The following is a 17,632-nucleotide window of genomic DNA, read 5'->3' as shown; positions in this document are numbered from 1 at the left end:
TTGAAAGAGAGGCAATTTCAGGCGTGAGACCACCCAAATGAAGATATTTTTGGCTTCAAAGATGATGATCGGGACTCTCCAACCTCAGTACCTCACAACATCACTCACTGTTTCTATCTCACTACGTCAGAAAATACCTCTCACTCACTAACTCACTCTTTCACTACCTCACTATCTACCTCACTCTCTCTCACTACATAACTCTCTATACATCACTACTCCCCTCTATCTATATCACTACCTCACTATCTCACTACTTCTCTCTCTAAAAAGATCACTACCTCACTCTCTCACTACCTCACTCTCTAGATCACGTCACTCTCTCTCTAACTCACTACATCACTCACTCTCTATCTCTCTACCTCACTCTTTCTATCTCACTAAGTCACTTTCACTCTCTCTTTCACTACCTCTCTCTCTATCTCACTACATCACAACATCACTCTATGCTTATATATCACTACCTCACAACATCCCTCTCCCTCACTACCTCACTCTTTCACTACCTCACTCTCTCTCACTACCTCACTCTCTATCTACCTCACTCTCTATCTCACTACCTCACTACCTCACTCTCTATCTACCTCACTCTCTCTCACTACCTCACTCTCTATTTCAATACCTCACTCTCTCTCTCTCTCTCTCTATCTCACTACCTCACTCTCTCTCTGCTAATGCAATAGGTATCACATATGCAAAAAAAAAGCTAATGCCAATAGAAATGACAATGCCATTTATTTAGGGATACAAAAATAATAAAAAATAATGAGCAATACCAATAACTCTACCTATAATATTGCCGAGACCGTTGCATTGTAAATGCTTGTTGTTAATTTGCAAACATCACATGACCCACAACTTGTGTGGCCCGTTACTGGTGTAAGATTTCCCATCACACGAGGAGCCCCTCGAGCATTGTTATATGTACGGGAATGAACCAGCTGATCCTTGATATTCTGGCCTCGTCTGAATGAGAATAAGGGTTTCTCAAGTCTCAAACCACTAGAGTTCAATATGCGCCAATGTTTCAAAATAATACGTTTAATCGCCGTTGAAGACGTATTAAATGTAGTTACACATATCTTATTCTTCTTAGCTGGTCTTTCTGATTTCTCCAAAAGAGCATCTCTAGGACAATTCAAAGCTCGCTTCTGTGCCCTACTCGCCACTTGATTGGGATAACCTCTATTCTTAAGTTTTCCTGTCAATAAAGTAGCCTCTTCCCTAAATTTATCAAGTTCTGAACAGTTTCTACGAAGTCGCAGAACTACCCAACAGGAAGATTCTCCCTCAGGGATTTGGGATGAAAATTCCCAAAATGAAGTAGGCCATTCTTATCTGTGGCTTTATGGTGTACTCTGGTGGACAATTTTCCTTCATATGGAAAGATAACTAAATACAAAAATGGAAGATTGTAATAGTAGTAGTAAAGTGGAGAAACGGATTTTGTCTGTTCAACCATTTCATAAATTCCTTTTTAGACGCTTCATTACCTCAGCCAAATAAGGAGGACATCATCTGTAAACCGTTTCCAGACACGGATATTCTGTGTCCAAGGATTCTCTGCATCAAAAATGTGTTTCTGCTCAAAGAAGGAAACATACAGACCCGCTAGACTCGGCGCGAATGCACTCCCCATAGATGTTCCATGGGTCTGTAAATAAAATATACCTTTGTACCCAAAAAAGTTTTTTGTCAGTGCCAATTCGGCTAGATGTAAAATAAATGGTCTAGGTCTGGTATTGCCAATCTTGTTCAAATAAGAGTTCCTCTATCACCCTTAGAGTCTCCATTTGGGGAATATTGGTGTACAGGGATTCTATGTCTAACCCCACCAAATATTCCTCCTCCAGATTAAAATCCATATCAGTAAGGAGATTAAGGACCTCAGTGGTATCCTTTAAGTATGCTCTCCTACTCTGAACCAATGGTTTAAAGAAAAAGTCACAAAATTGTGACAACGGCTCGAGTATAGAACCAATTGCAGCCACAATGGGTCTCCCTGGAGGTGGTCTTGCAACCTTATGCACTTTAGGTAAAATGTAAAATGCAAGTGTAATAGGGTCTTTCTTTTGTAGGAAGTTGGCTTCGTCATACACCAACCAAAGCAAAAAAAAAAACATTGCTTTGAGTATTATATCACAAACCTCCGGAAATTCACAGAGCAAAATCATGTATTGTAGTCCCATAACACAGAGCCTAACTCTGCACGGGTACCAGTATGTAATGCATGGAGGACTTTCCTTGAGAGCCACCCCCTTGGCCCAGTAGCGGTAGGAACTAGTACACTGTGGAAAGGCATGCAGCCATAGAAATGTCATTCTGCAGTCCTTCTGCCAGTGCTCCTGAATGGCTTAACTGCATTAAGTGCACTGACCCCCCCGCTCCCCTCAAAAGAGCAAAAACAAAAGAACAACTAAGCCTTATATTGAGCCTTCGGTGGTTGGCCAACGTTTTACCCTATTGACAGCGAGGCAATACAAGTGGGTACACGGCACAGACATAATCAACACAGAGCTCATAAGGTATGGAAGAAGGCTGTAGCTAGTGGGCTCTGTAGCTTCAAGCATGAACGCAACCACCATAACCTGTGGGCATTGCTAGCAAGCAATATCAGCTTGGAATTGTCCTTGAGGAAAGATTTTTACATTCTCACTACTTTAATCATAACTGCAGAATTGCTTCTGGTCACTAGCCAGGTCTGCAACCACTGAGTTTATTTCTGCCAACATCGACCTCCACAGGTGACTGAGGGGAAAGGTGAGCAACTAGTTACCACTCAAGGAACCACCCTTGGCTAAGTTGTCTCTTGTTCACCCATGACTGATAAACAGACAAAAGTGTGCACTCTTTAAAAAAGCAAAAGCACTTGCATTCTGTCAGCACATCGGTGGCTAGATGAGAGGAGTTTTAGATGAGATAACTTAAGGCAGCCATCTTGGGATTAAAAATCTTAGAAAAACTAACACAACGACTAAAACCTGATCAGCCACCCTGTACAATATTGGCCAATTTAACTGTAATACTGAAATACATATGTATAATTCACCAACCCAAAGGCCTGAGTGCAATGTAACCAAGGAAGATCTCATTCTTGGTTAACTCTTTCGGTGAATAGTGCACTAGTGCTCAAGTTAAAAATGTAAAAGATTTGTTTAATCGGACTGCCCCTACTATTATGAACGGGGTGCAATATTTGCTAAACAAACATTACCTCTAGCCACCACGTCTCCCATAGCAACCTATGGCAACAATGCAAATTAATAGCAAGTCATATTTCAACATGCTACACTTTAAACATCAAGGAAGTAACCAATTAAAAATATATTTTCCTTTTTTGATTCTCATAGGAGCAGGTTTACCACTCTGAAGCAGTTTCATCACACTGTTAAGGTAGGAATATTCAACTATGCTGTTAAGGTAGAGAGCGTCACACTCTATCTAGTAGCTTCCAGTACTGTCATTCAAGAGTGTCAACGGACAAGCCACCATCTGCTCACACTCCACCAAGTTAAATATTTAACAGCCACCAAACACTGACGATAATAATGAGGAAAGATAAACCCAACTCTGACACGCACCTAATACCTGACAAAGGACAACTGTACAACCCAGCAGAATGAAACACACAGTTATGTTTTTCTTCTGCCAATGCATTCATGCAAAAAACATGCTTTGCACAGATCCTTGACTGAATGTGGCGAGCCACTATTCAAAATATTTAATCTCTAAAAAAATACAATAGTTTACCCCATCCTTGAGGGCCACTATCCAATATGATTCATATCTAAACAATAGGAGAAACATTGAAAATAATTAACAGAACAGATGACTCCATTTAACAAGAAATACCAGGACAATAAAGTGTGCCCCAGTTCAAAGAGTGCTTGGGGCCATACAAATGGGAGGAACGTATAGTACAAATGCACAAACATAACAAAGAAGAGTCTGTTGCTTGCGCAATACCATATAAATGTTATCGTCACTCTCTCATTAGAAGACTCATGTACTTTTTCATGATAATATCGGTCACACCTTTATCAGAAATGTCTACACTTTAGCAAAGTCTGGAGCCACCAGAGCAGATATTTTATTCACCTACTGTCCAAGGGGCTGGAAAAAATCCTATTTAAAGAACTTTTCATTACCAATTCATATGATACATATGGAACCTTGAGAATAAAAGCAGCCAGCAACTCGCAATTCTCACATAAGCTCACGATTTATGTATTCTTAAACAGCAAAGATTTGAAAGGGTTTGCTAACTCTTTTAGAACAAGCACTGGCAAAGCCAATAGGTCTCACATATGGGAAAGCTGTTGGCTTTGTCAGTAGGGTGGGGGTTATGAACAGGAAGGAGGGCGGGAGTCGGGAATGAGAGGGCGGGGTTAGTTGTGAATGGGAGGGCAGGTGGGAGTTGTGAATGGGAGGACAGGTGGAAGTGGAGAGCAAGGCAGTAAAAGAAAGCCATATGAAGCGGCCAACACTGGGTGCTTTTTCTTCTCTTTTGCCTGTTAGGGGGAGGGAGAATAAACAGACATGGGCGGGTGGAGACGTGGAGAAGAACCAGTGTCAGGGTGGGTATGAGGGAGCTACAACAGGAAAGGGCGGGAGGGGAGGGAGATGCAGCATGGGCGGGAGGGGTGGGAGCAGCAACAGGGACGGGGTGGGAGGGGAGGGAGCTGCAACAGGGAAGAGGCAGGAGGGGAGGGAGTTGCAACAGGGATAGGGAGGGGAGAGGGAGCTGCAGCAGGGGTGGGAGGAGAGTCAACTGCAACAGGGACGGAGCGGTGGGGAGGGAACTACAACAGGGCTAGGGAGGAAGCTCCAATAGGGACGGGGTGGGTGAAAGGGAAGCTGCAACAGGGACGGGCTGGGTGGAAGGGAAGCTGCAACAGGGACGGGCTGGGTGGAAGGGAAGCTGCAACAGGGACGGGGTGGGTGGGTGAGGAAGCTGCAACAGGGACGGGGTGGGTGGGTGAGGAAGCTGCAACAGGGACGGGGTGGGTGGGTGAGGAAGCTGCAACAGGGACGGGGTGGGTGGGTGAGGAAGCTGCAACAGGGACGGGGTGGGTGGGTGAGGAAGCTGCAACAGGGACGGGGTGGGTGGGTGAGGGATCTGCAACAGGGATGGGGTGGGTGGGGGATCTGCAACAGGGATAGGGTGGGTGGGTGGGGGATCTGCAACAGGGATAGGGTGGGTGGGTGGGGGATCTGCAACAGGGATGGGGTGGGTGGGTGGGGGATCTGCAACAGGGATGGGGTGGGTGGGTGGGGTAGCTGCAACAAGGACGGGGTGGGTGGGTGGGGTAGCTGCAACAAGGACGGGGTGGGTGGGTGGGGGAGCTGCAACAAGGACGGGGTGGGTGGGTGGGGGAGCTGCAACAAGGACGGGGTGGGTGGGTGGGGGAGCTGCAACAAGGACGGGGTGGGTGGGTGGGGGAGCTGCAACAAGGACGGGGTGGGTGGGTGGGGGAGCTGCAACAGGGACGGGATGGGTGGGGGAGCTGCAACAGGGACGGGATGGGTGGGGAGCTGCAACAGGGACGGGATGGGTGGGACCTTGAGAGCTGCGACAGGGATGGCGTGGGTGGGTGGGAGAGCTGCAACAGGGATGGGGTGGGTGGGTGGGAGAGCTGCAACAGGGATGGGGTGGGAGGGTGGGAGAGCTGCAACAGGGGTGGGAGGGTGGGAGAGCTGCAACAGGGATGGGGTGGGAGGGTGGGAGAGCTGCAACAGGGATGGGGTGGGAGGGTGGGAGAGCTGCAACAGGGATGGGGTGGGAGGGTGGGAGAGCTGCAACAGGGATGGTGTGGGTGGGTGGGAGAGCTGCAACAGGGATGGGGCAGTTGGGAGGGAGCTGTAACTAGGGCGGGAGGGAAGAGAGCTGCAACAGGGTCGGGAGGAGAGGGAGCTGTAACAGGAATGGGGTGGGGAGGGAGGGAGCCTCAAAAGGGATGCAGCGGGTGAGGAGGGAGCCTCATAAGGGATGGGTGGGTGGTGAGGGAGCCGCAAAAGGGATGGGGCGGGTGAGGAGGGAGCTGCAAAAGGAATTGGGGTGGATGGGGAGGGAGCTGCAACAGGGATGGGGCGGGTGGGGAGGGAGCTGCAACAGGGATGGGGCAGGTGGGGAGGGAGCTGCAACAGGGATGTGGTGGGTGGGGAGGGCGCTGCAAAAGGAATGGGGCGGGTGGCGAGGGAGTTGCGAAAGGGATGGGGCGGGTGGGGAGGGAGTTGCAAAAGGGATGGGGCGGATGGGGAGGGAGCTGCAACATGGATGGGGCGGGTGGGGAGGGAGCTGCAACAGGGATGGGGCGGGTGGGGAGGGAGCTGTAACAGGGGCGGGAGGAAAGGGAGTTATAACAGGAATGGGGTGGGTGGGGAGTGAGCTGCAACTGGAATGGGTTAGTGGGGAGGGAGGGAGCCTCAAAAGGGATGGGGCGGGTGGTCAGGGAACTGCAAAGGGATGGGGTGGGAGGGAGCTGAAAAAGGGACGGGGTGGGTGGAAGGGAAGCTGCGACGGGGTGGGTGGGAGGTAACCTGCAACAAGGACGGGGTGGGTGGGTGGGGGAGCTACAACAGGGACTGGATGGGTGGGTGGACGGAGCTGCAACAGGGACTGGATGGGTGGGTGGACGGAGCTGCAACAGGGACGGGGTGGGTGGGTGGACGGAGCTGCAACAGGGACGGGGTGGGTGGGTGGACGGAGCTGCAACAGGGACGGGGTGGGTGGGTGGGGGAGCTGCAACAGGGACGGGGTGGGTGGGTGGGGGAGCTGCAACAGGGACGGGGTGGGTGGGTGGGGGAGCTGCAACAGGGACGGGGTGGGTGGGTGGGGGAGCTGCAACAGGGACGGGGTGGGTGGGTGGGGGAGCTGCAACAGGGACTGGGTGGGGGGACTTGAGCTGCAACAGGGTCGGGGTAGGTGGATGGGGGAGCTGCACCAGGGACGGGGTGGGTGAGTGGGGGAGCTGCACCAGGGACAGGGTGGGTGGGTGGGGGAGCTGCACCAGGGACAGGGTGGGTGGGTGGGGGAGCTGCACCAGGGACAGGGTGGGTGGGTGGGGGAGCTGCACCAGGGACAGGGTGGGTGGGTGGGGGAGCTGCACCAGGGACAGGGTGGGTGGGTGGGGGAGCTGCACCAGGGACAGGGTGGGTGGGTGGGGGAGCTGCACCAGGGACAGGGTGGGTGGGTGGGGGAGCTGCACCAGGGACAGGGTGGGTGGGTGGTGGAGCTGCACCAGGGACAGGGTGGGTGGGTGGCGGTGCTGCACCAGGGACAGGGTGGGTGGGTGGCGGAGCTGCACCAGGGACAGGGTGGGTGGGTGGCGGAGCTGCACCAGGGACAGGGTGGGTGGGGGGAGCTGTGGGAGAGCTGCACCAGGGACAGGGTGGGTGGGTGGGGGAGCTACGACACTTGAGCTGCACCAGGGACGGGGTGGGTGGGTGGCTGGCTGGGTGAGCTGCACCAGGGACGGGGTGGGTGGGTGGCTGGGTTAGCTGCACCAGGGACGGGGTGGGTGGGTGGTTGAGCTGCATCAGGGACGGGGTGGGTGGGTGGGTGGGGGAGCTGCACCAGGGACGGGGTGGGTGGGTGGGTGGGGGATCTGCACCAGGGACGGGGTGGGTGGGTGGGTGGGTGGGGGAGCTGCACCAGGGATTTGGCTGGGGGAGCTGCACCAGGGATGGGGGAGCTGCAACAGGGACGGGGTGGGGGGAGCTGCAACAGGGATGGGGTGGGGGGAGCTGCAACAGGGATGGGGTGGGTGGGGGGGAGCTGCAACAGGGATGGGGTGGGTGGGGGGGAGCTGCAACAGGGATGGGGTGGGTGGGGGGGAGCTGCAACCGGGATGGGGTGGGTGGGGGGGGAGCTGCAACCGGGATGGGGTGGGTGGGGGGGGAGCTGCAACCGGGATGGGGTGGGTGGGGGGGAGCTGCAACCGGGATGGGGTGGGTGGGGGGGGGGAGCTGCAACAGGGATGGGGTGGTGGGGAGGGAGCCTCAAATGGGATGGGGAGGATGGGCAGCGAGCCACAAAAGGGATAGGGCGGGTCAGGAGGGAGCTGCAAAAGGGATGTGGCGGTGGGGAGGGATCTGCAAAAGAGATGAGGCAGATGGTGAGGGAGCTGCAACAGGGATGGGGCGGGTGGGGAAGGAGCTGCAACAGGGATGGGGCAGGTGGGGAGGGAGCTGCAACAGGGATGGGGCGGGTGGGGAGGGAGCTGCAACAGGGATGGGGCAGGTGGGGAGGGAGCTGCAACAGGGATGGGGCGGGTGGGGAGGGAGCTACAACAGGGATGGGGCGGTTGGGGAGGGAGCTGCAACAGGGATGAGGCGGGTGGGGAGGGATCTGCAACAGGGATGGGGTGGTGGGGAGGATCTGCAACAGGGATGGGGCGGTGGGGAGGGATCTGCAACAGGGATGGGGCAGGTGGCGAGGGAGCTGCAAAAGGGATGGGGCGGGTGGGGAGGGAGCTGCAAAAGGGATGGGATGGGTGGGGAGGAAGTTGCAAAAAGGATGGGGCGGGTGGGGAGAGAGTTGCAAAAGGGATGGGCGGTTGGGGAGGGAGCTGCAACAGCTTTGGGGTGGGTGTGGAGGAAGCTGCAACAGGGATGGGGTGGGTGGGGAGGGAGCTGCAACAGGGATGGGATGGGTGGGGAGGGAGGGAGCTGCAACAGGGATGGGGTGGGTGGGGAGGAAGGGAGCTGCAACAGGGATGGGTTGGGGAGGGAGGGAGCTGAAACAGGGATGAGGTGGGTGGGGAGGGAACTGCAACAGGTATGGGGCGGTGGGTAGGGTGCTACAACAGGGAAGGGGCAAGTGGGTAAGGAGCTGCAACAGTGACATAGTGGATAGAGGGGTAGCTGAAACAGATATGGTGCAGATGGGTGAGGAGAAACAGACAGGGGTAGAGCAGTGGGAGGCAAAAGAAGCAACCTAGGGGGTGGCCGGTGGAGAAAGTTCTAAAGAAGCAACATAGACGGCGTGGGTAGGAGTAGAAAGAAACATGGGGGGAGGGAACATTAAAAGAAACAACATAAAAAGGGGGTTGGGGTGGGCAAAGAAAAAACATGGACAGGGCGGGATGAAGGATAAAAAAGCAACATGGAAGGGGTGGAGGCAGGGGTAAAAGGAGTAAGATGAAGAAGAACATGCTTAAGAAGCCGATATGAGAGATGGCCTGAAGACAAAAGCACTCGTATTTGGAGTGCTTCATCGCAACAAAAAAAGTAGCTCCAAAAACAAGGGCAGTGTAAGGACACAAGTACTTGGTCCATGCTCCAGAGGAGGGCCAAATACCAGAAGAGGGCATGACGTAGGCATACCATGCAAAATGGGAACAAAGCAATTTAGAGCGACGCCTTAAGCTAACCAATACTAAGCTATGGATGGGGTGTAGGTCCCCTGATTAGAAACAAAATGTCTTGAGGAGACCACGCATGAGCTAGCTAGGCGAGACCTAAAAAAGAAGAGATCAAAACACAAACTCAGACCAGCTGCGACTCTACCACCTCTGATCTTACATCAGAACTACTCATTATTTTCAGAATGTATGCATATCATGCACAAGTTATAGTCAGTCTGGAGAATGGCGTATTCATTCAAATATTATCCAGTACCTCAAATACTCAAATAGAGGAATGATTGTAAAGTTCCTCAGCCGGAATGGGTCGAAAACTAAAATCCTGAAATGATGGAGTATCACTTCCATTATGTGCCCCTTTGAATGACCTAACAGTCACCTTCAATTACCAGTCAGGAAGTAATAAAACCTAGTGATGATCTTTCATGTTTTCAGCTGACCTCCCCATTACTGCACAAAGCTGAGGTTAAAGGCATCAACTTAAAGCTATTTTTCATGTGAGTCTATGCTTGTCTTTGGAAACGATTATATCATGGACTTATTTTCGATTAATGTTATGGTTTTTTTTACCTACAAAAATGCACCACCCTCAATGTGAAGCTCTTGACTTTCCTAAACAGTAGCCTTCAGAAGCCTTTACAATGCAGAAATAATTCCCATATTTACCTGTGATAACATTTATATCTGGGTACTGGTTTTCACACAAAACCACACTTTTGCTATCCCTTTCGAAAGCCTCTCGAAGTTCTTTCTTCACAGCTGCTGAACCACAAAGTCGATACAAGCCTACTACCTACAAATAAAAACAAACCCATAATGTTAGACTGAATTCAGTTCTAGTAAGGACAATGAAATAAAAGTAAGCCAAGTATAAAAATTGAAACAACATGAAAAATGGCACAGACAACCTACAATATAACATTTTTAGGCGCCAATGTGTTCTTTTTCTAAAATTATCGTTTTAATTTCTGAAATTATTTCCCCCGTGATTGGTAATAGTTTGGTTCCACAGCCAGAGACTACCTACTACCAGTGTAATCTTAAGGATTTTCGGGGCCATGGGCGGACATGCTGCAGGAGACCCTGTTCGAAACAAATTTGTATTATATTACTTATTTTCTGCAATTTAAGCACTCATGATGCCAAACAGTTTTGAATAATACCTTAAAGCTTGAGCTGATTAAATAGATATACGTGAGATAGGGAGAACGTTCACTTTTCTAGGGGCCCCTTTGAAGGTGGGGGTCCTACCTGCGCATTCCCTGTCTTGCCCATGCCTTAAAATGTTTCTGCCTACATTTGTTGTACTACACGGTGTTCACAGGTGCTGCCAAAACCATAAATTAACCGGTGCACATAGTTTCAGGACATTTAGCAGAGCTTCAACTCCCCGGAATATCTTAATCGATTGTCAAATACTATTTTTTATTTTGCACTGTGAAATTATAGGAGAGTTACTGATTTGGTCAAGAGTTGAAATCACACGGTGCATGAACAAGGTAGTTTCACAAGCACAATTTATCTTGGAAAATCTTTGAAAGAAAAAGGACAAATGGCAACACTGCAATATTCAAACGTGAAGAAACAATAACAATAATGGTACCTGATTTCTGGGAAATAGGACCAGTCTAAAAAAGGCAGTGAATTCCTACATTTGTATTCTCTTTTACTCGAAGGCTTATGAATCATTACATCGTTGAGAATCCTTCAAAAATGTTCATTTACCAATTGAAACCAACTTCGTCTATAGCTTGCTCTTGCTTATTTAATGCAAAGATCTCCAGATCTGTGGGTACCCCTCCAATGGCACTCTTGATTTATTATCCGATTGTTCTAACTATTGACAAGTGAAGAAGTTGTCCCGTTTACCAAGTTCTTCCAGGACACGTAGACCTTTTTAGGGATACATTTGATCTCACTGAAAGATATGGAAGATAATGTTATGTAGAGAAGGCGTCTCCAACAAGTAGCTCGTGAACTACAAATAGCTCTCCATGTGCCTGTTAGTAGCTCTCCTGGGTGCCGCCCAGCCTATTATTATAGAAGCTTTTGCTTGGTTGAATTATAATATGTATAACAAAAGTGCAAAAGCATGTATTCCAGACGAAAATGTGTGTATTTTCAGGACTCATAAGCTGATGTTTGGAGAAAAATGGTTGAATTTTCAGAATTTATTTAATGCAGCTATTTGAGTTGGAGAGTTTAATTACTCATAATATTACCTTTTCCAGGGGGGTTGCAGATATGACTTTTATACATTACCCATATAGAGGCTTTTCAAATCAATAATATGTTCTTAATTTATTGATGGGAAGCCTACTTAATGTACTGATGTTATCACTGCTGACAATCTTAGAATGGATGGTAACCATTACATCACTCCTATTAGTAGCTCAGGATGATTTTCATTGAACAAAAGTAGATCTTATTACAGGAAAGGTTGGATAGAGTAATGCACTGACAGGACCCACATTTGAATCACAGACACTATACTAAACCCAGGTATGTGGCAGACCTTTGAGTCAGGAGCTGATGTGAGGCTGGACGTTTTGCTAATCATAACAAAAGCCAATTCCTTCTGCCAACACTAAGGTATTTTTATTGCAATGTCATATTAACAATGACTTTTTTGTGCTTGTGCTGAAAAACAGACGGTAGGTTGTTGCCGGTCAACATATTGTGAACTTTCAGAAGAGGGCCAACATATCCATTTTTGGTGATCAACGTCCAGTGGAGTTGGGTCAGTTTTGTGCCAAGAAAGTGAATTTTAAGAGAGTGTCCCTGAGGTGAGGTCAGCTGTAGACCCCACTGGCCAGAAATAACACTAGGAGATAGAAAACCAACCACAAATTACTACAATTGGTAATGAACGTGATGTCATTTGGTACCAGTATAAATCCTAGAGTTGGTTCGAATTTCTGAGAAGCTATTTCGTACATTTAGGCAACAAAGCCAAACCATAAAACCATGAAAACAGCTATATGATAAGAACAAGCTCTTCCAGGTTAAAGTGCGGGACACATGATTCCAAACGTAACAGCACGAAAAGCAGAAGCATCCATAGAAAGGCAGGACACAGGTGTGAGCAGGTCCCACTGGTCAACATGACCATTTTAACTCATTGCATTGACTTCATAAGGAAATGACGTGCAATTATATCTCAATAGGAATCAGAAAGGTCTCCACTTAGGATGTGAAAGAGGACAAATAAAAAAAAAAATTACCACAAAACTCCTGCATTGATATGGGTTAACAAATTGCTCTTGGGCTACCAAACAAACAGTGTAATAGTTAACGGAGTGTTTCATCGTCCATTAACACCATCACCTTTAGAAGTACCCGAGCGGCGCAGTGCACAACAGCAGGTAACCCAGGAGCAGGGGAGTACTTAGAAAAGAGAGAGAGAGAGAGAGAGAGAGAGAGAGAGAGAGAGAGAGAGAGAGAGAGAGAGAGAGAGAGAGAGAGACGTTCTCTCGGAGGAGACCGCGGGATGCGGTTTCAAGATGTCAGGCAGTTTTACACACGGCAGCTGCTGAAGGCGCGCTCTTTAAGCCACCAGGTGCTCCATGTCACATTGTAATTTAAAACATCTACGCACGCACCTTGCCGCAGCCAGATGGGGAATTCAATTAACGTGAAAGGAAACCATAACAGTGTTTTACAACACTCTGCTTTAAAAAAGCCCTGACCCAATTTCATTTTCTGAGTGGCGGCTGTGGTGATGGGAGGGGGTGGACCGCTGTGCTCTCCGGTCACCTTGTTAATCTTTCGTCTTTGTGAAACCTTTCTTTTGTCAGGTAGAAACGCAGTGTACTGTCAGTTAAATACGGCGGGTAGTTGAACAGATTCAGGGCGATGAAAAGTATGCTCCGCTTCAACGGAAGCCCCTAGACTGGTAACACTCTGCTCGAATAAAAGTTCACAAAATAAATATTTGTAAAAAGTATCAATTTGTAAAGTGCACGTAAGCCCTAAATTCCATGTGAGTCCAACACCTTTCATTTCTAAATGACTCAAACCCAAGGAAGCATAGTGAAGACTAAATAAAAAAAGCAACATGTTTACCTTGAGTGCCATCAAGTTGTGTGTGAAATGAGGCAACATTATTTTAGTTGTGGCCAGACTTCCCATACTGACATAAAACTGTACATCGTTTTGCTGCCGTGCAAACGGCATTCAAGGGTGATATAATGGACGTCATTCATACAAAGTTAGTGGATATCTCTTTTATAGCTCCCCTAGCACTGCCCTAGCTAACCGGGTCCCATGAACAATAAGTAATCAGGTCGCTTAAAGCCCTGTTTACTTTCTGTGGTTTATATGACTTTCCTTCCCCACCAGACGGCGCCTAATTAATTGTGCTGCGGTTGATGGTTGTGGGTACCAGCACATAATTTTCATCATCATACTTTGATCCAGAGTAACAGACAGAAAGGCAGAAAAGGATGGAAAGAGAAATATAGGAAAACAGCGACAAAGGGAGAAAGCATTAATAAACTAAATGAGCAAGATTAAAAAGACAGAAGAAGAAAGAGACATGAGGTCAGTGTACTCCTAAAATAATATTTGGTCCCCTACACTAAGTGTTTTTTTGTTTTACAAATAAAGCACTGGCCTTCGCCCCTCAGCAACATATAGGATGCTACTGGGTGTTTCAGGCACCAGTGGTTGCTCCTGAGAAGCAGTAGTGGGACGGGGAGGGGGGAAGAGGGGAGGTTTAAAAAAAGATAATAATAACTTACCTGCTGGCTAGCCGACTGCCGCTGCCTCTCCTCTGTCCTCTTCCTGGCTTCTGTGCAAGCAGGAAGCTCCCAGACTCCCAAGCTCCCCATAGGCAATCACAACTCTGCAATGCAGTGTTGTGATTGGTCTGAGCACCGCGGTTCCACGCCCAACCAGGGACTGGGGGCCTGGGCATGTTCTCCACCCAGGCTGTAATGCAGCCTGGGTGGAGAACATGCAAAGTGAGCATGGCTGTTTGGCCGGCCCCTGAGGGTTAGCCAAACAGTCATTGCACACCTTCCCCATGCTCGGAGATCAGAGCAGACCCGCCTCACCCGCAAGCTGACAAGCAGAAGGAACAAATAAAATGATAATAACGTCAAGTTAATATCATTTAATTTGTCTTTCTTTGCACTGCTAAAAGCAGTGGGATGAGGCTCCTCCACCTTAGTGGAGGAGACGCCACTGGTTTTAGAGCGGGATTAAAGATGACTACACCTGGGCCAAAGGAGTTACTTTTGCTGCCCTAAGTATTTGATGTACTCGGTGCTTTAACTGGGCTGGTACTGTCCGGTACGGAGTATGGACACTTTTTTAATTTGGAGAGGAAGAGTACCTGCACTTCTCAACAAAAATGTAATACTTTTAATTGGAAAGTACAGACACTTTCCAGAAACTTCTATTTTTCCATTTCAAGCACTGGATGTACTGACACCCACGGTTCATGTCCTCAGTCTGTGTCATACAACAGTATGGCCTTAACAGGCCTGTCAACAATGAAGATTGACATAAAGTAAGCTTACACATTCTTAAATTTGTTTCTACTCATAATGAGTGCAGTTATCTAGCTTCTCAAAAAGTTTGTTCATGTGGAGACTACTCTGTGATCAGAAGTGTTTTCAGTACAAGAACAACTAGCAACACAGGGCTGGGGAGTCCACCTTTGTTAGTAAAATAAACGTTACTGGAAGAAAGAAACAAGTACCAGCTCTATGCACAAATGCTGCCCTGTGTTAACACTTGCAGATGAAGGAATAAGGCCTTACCTGGCAGCCCCGTTTTTCAATCTCCACTATGCACTTCTCCATTAGTAGAGGAACCATCAAGCCAACATTTTCCATCTCAACAACTTTTCGAGCGTCCACCCCAAACATGACCGGCTCCCGATTCACCCCGCTGCTATTGAACGAGTTCTCCCTCTGGTCCATGAGGGTGATTTTCACATAGATAAGTCCCCTGGGCTCCAGTTTGACAGCCAATTGGTGCATCTTTGTCACTCGGAAAAGGGAGGGTAGGACGACTGTCCCGTGACAACAGACGCGATTTTTACGAGGCGCAGGATCCCAGCTAAATACTACCAACTTCAGATGCTGAGCATTTTCGAGATCAATGTTGAAAGTGTGGTCCATGTCTAAAAACGCAGTCCTGCAAGTAAGCAAGGCCGTCCTTGCCTTATTCACTGAATCAACCTGAATAGCACAAAACACATCCTTGGTATCAATTCGTGGTGGCTTCAAATCCTCAGCCCCATAGAAGTGGACACTCATGAGACCCGATATATAGTGTGAACATTTTGGTTGATCAGAAAAATTGTAGTGCCTAAATGCATCAATGTCAATGTCAGTTTTATTGTTATTGCTCTGAAGGGCTTCTTTTCCTTTATTGGCTCTGTTCTCAGATGCATGCTTACCTGATTTCGTTAATAGTTCCGGAGAGTCTCCATCACTGAGGTACCCGCCTTTACTAGAAGACTTCGAATTTCCTGTTGTTTTCTTTTTGTAGTTTTGCTGAGATGAGACACTACTGTCCAAATGATATCGGCTAATCACGTTGCGGCTTGCAGCTGCAGTGTTCCCAGAAGCTAAAGAAGAGGGGTGTTTTGAGCTCTGGCAATATCCCTTAGGTGAGGAAGAGGAGTTGTCATAAGTATTATGGCTTGAACCTCCTTTGACGCTTAGCTTCCTGCTGAGTTCGGGAAGCTTTTTCATCTTCATGGAGAGTTTGCGCACAGTTCGAGGAGATTTAATTTTATCTGGAAAAGACCAGTTAATTGAGCCTCCCCTTTTCACAGGGCTAGGGCTTGAAGGTGGCGAGAACTCCAGTATGCTGGCCTTGTTCCCAGGACCTAAATAGAAAAGTACAATCAGAATTGGCTGATCATTGTTTTTATAATCAACACCCCATGTAATAACAGTTTACCATTCTGTTAGGATTAAGCATAATGAAAGGTTCTTGCACAAATACGACTTGCACGAAGGTATTCCAGATTAGCCATACAAACGTTATTAAAAGTTTCAATGCGGAGTTGGTTTGGGAAACAAAAACTTAGCTGTATAAGTGAGGATACCTCTTAGGGGACCAAAACAAATTTTAAAAAATCAATGTTACAGACGTGTGAATATATATCCAGGAAAGGATCCTCTGTGATCCCTAAGTGGTCCTGAACACTTAGACCAGTTTGCGTAACATCGGTGAGCTACTTTTGTTAGTCCAATGAACGGCATCATTACCTCAACAGAGTTTAATATAAGTAGAAGAATATTTTCAATCACATAAAAATACACAAATAAAATAACAGTTATGGCATTCTTTAAATACTTAGTTGTTCACGTATGCCTAACGAGTATTCAGTGTTGCAGGGAAAGTGGTCCCAGTATATACTCTTCAGAGAACACAAACAATTGTTAATACTTTATAAACGAAAGATATACATTGAATTTGTGAGAGATGTCATTTATTCACATCCTCACCAAAGCACATATTTGCCCAATCACTTCATTAAGCATCAAAGTAGTGCCCGGAAAAAGGGGGAAAGGTGGGGGTAGGTAAGTGGTTTTGTGAGTGTTAAAGTTGTGTAGACAGTTTTAAAGGGTTCAGTGTGGTCACAAAATACATTGTTGACATCACAGAGGCATATCATTTACACACAGTGATAATAATCTGTTGTTCTTGGGTAGACAAAAGTGTAAAAGTCATTGTTTCGACCCCTAATAAGCGTAGGTTGAGTTCCACCTTACTATGGGGTCTTCCTCAGGACTAAGACGTGTAGAGGGAGTGGAGTGGGGCACCAAGGGTAAATTAAAATACAGTAAACTAACGAAAATCCACCTAATTAGGCAATGGACATAGACGCTAGTATTCAGAACATGACAACAATGTGTAAAATTATGCACATTGGAGAATGCAAGGAATAAAAATGATATTATAATCCAGGACGGGCCATTAAACATTGCTACATTTTAAATAAGTTTAAAATACATGCAAATGACTTATCTTTTCCTTTATTATAAGAGCTACATGGATATACATTCCAGAATAGAAGATTGCCTACTGTTTAAATATTTAATTTAATAGTATTCTCCAGAAAGGCTTCGTTGTATTTGCTGGGATTAGAACTCTTGGCCTGCAAATTATAGTAGATATCTCAGGTGAGCATTAAACTCTAAGGAACCTTGCAGCTGTACTTGTTTATTACCACACTCACAACTTCAACAATTTTCATTTTGCAACATGGAGGCTTATATAAAAATACTGTTTTTTCTGGA

At 47.5% G+C, this 17,632-nt stretch overlaps 1 protein-coding gene across 1 annotated transcript in view; it reads right to left on the bottom strand.

The window, feature by feature from the left end:
• Positions 1–17,632, bottom strand: part of SYDE2 (synapse defective Rho GTPase homolog 2) — a 168,686-nt gene that overhangs the window by 99,674 nt on the left and 51,380 nt on the right. The window contains exons 3-4 of the mRNA XM_085602076.1: positions 15,134–16,212; positions 10,032–10,158 (exon numbers count right to left, since the gene is read on the bottom strand). Of these exons, the coding sequence (XP_085458202.1) occupies positions 10,032–10,158; positions 15,134–16,212 (1,206 nt within the window). The remainder of the gene's footprint in view (positions 1–10,031; positions 10,159–15,133; positions 16,213–17,632) is intronic.

This window comes from Triturus cristatus, chromosome 4_2, assembly GCF_964204655.1.
Source record: "Triturus cristatus chromosome 4_2, aTriCri1.1, whole genome shotgun sequence".
In the NCBI taxonomy this organism is placed as follows: domain Eukaryota; kingdom Metazoa; phylum Chordata; class Amphibia; order Caudata; family Salamandridae; genus Triturus; species Triturus cristatus.
Note: the sequence above shows the minus strand (reverse complement) of the source record. Positions and strands in the feature narration are given on the sequence as shown.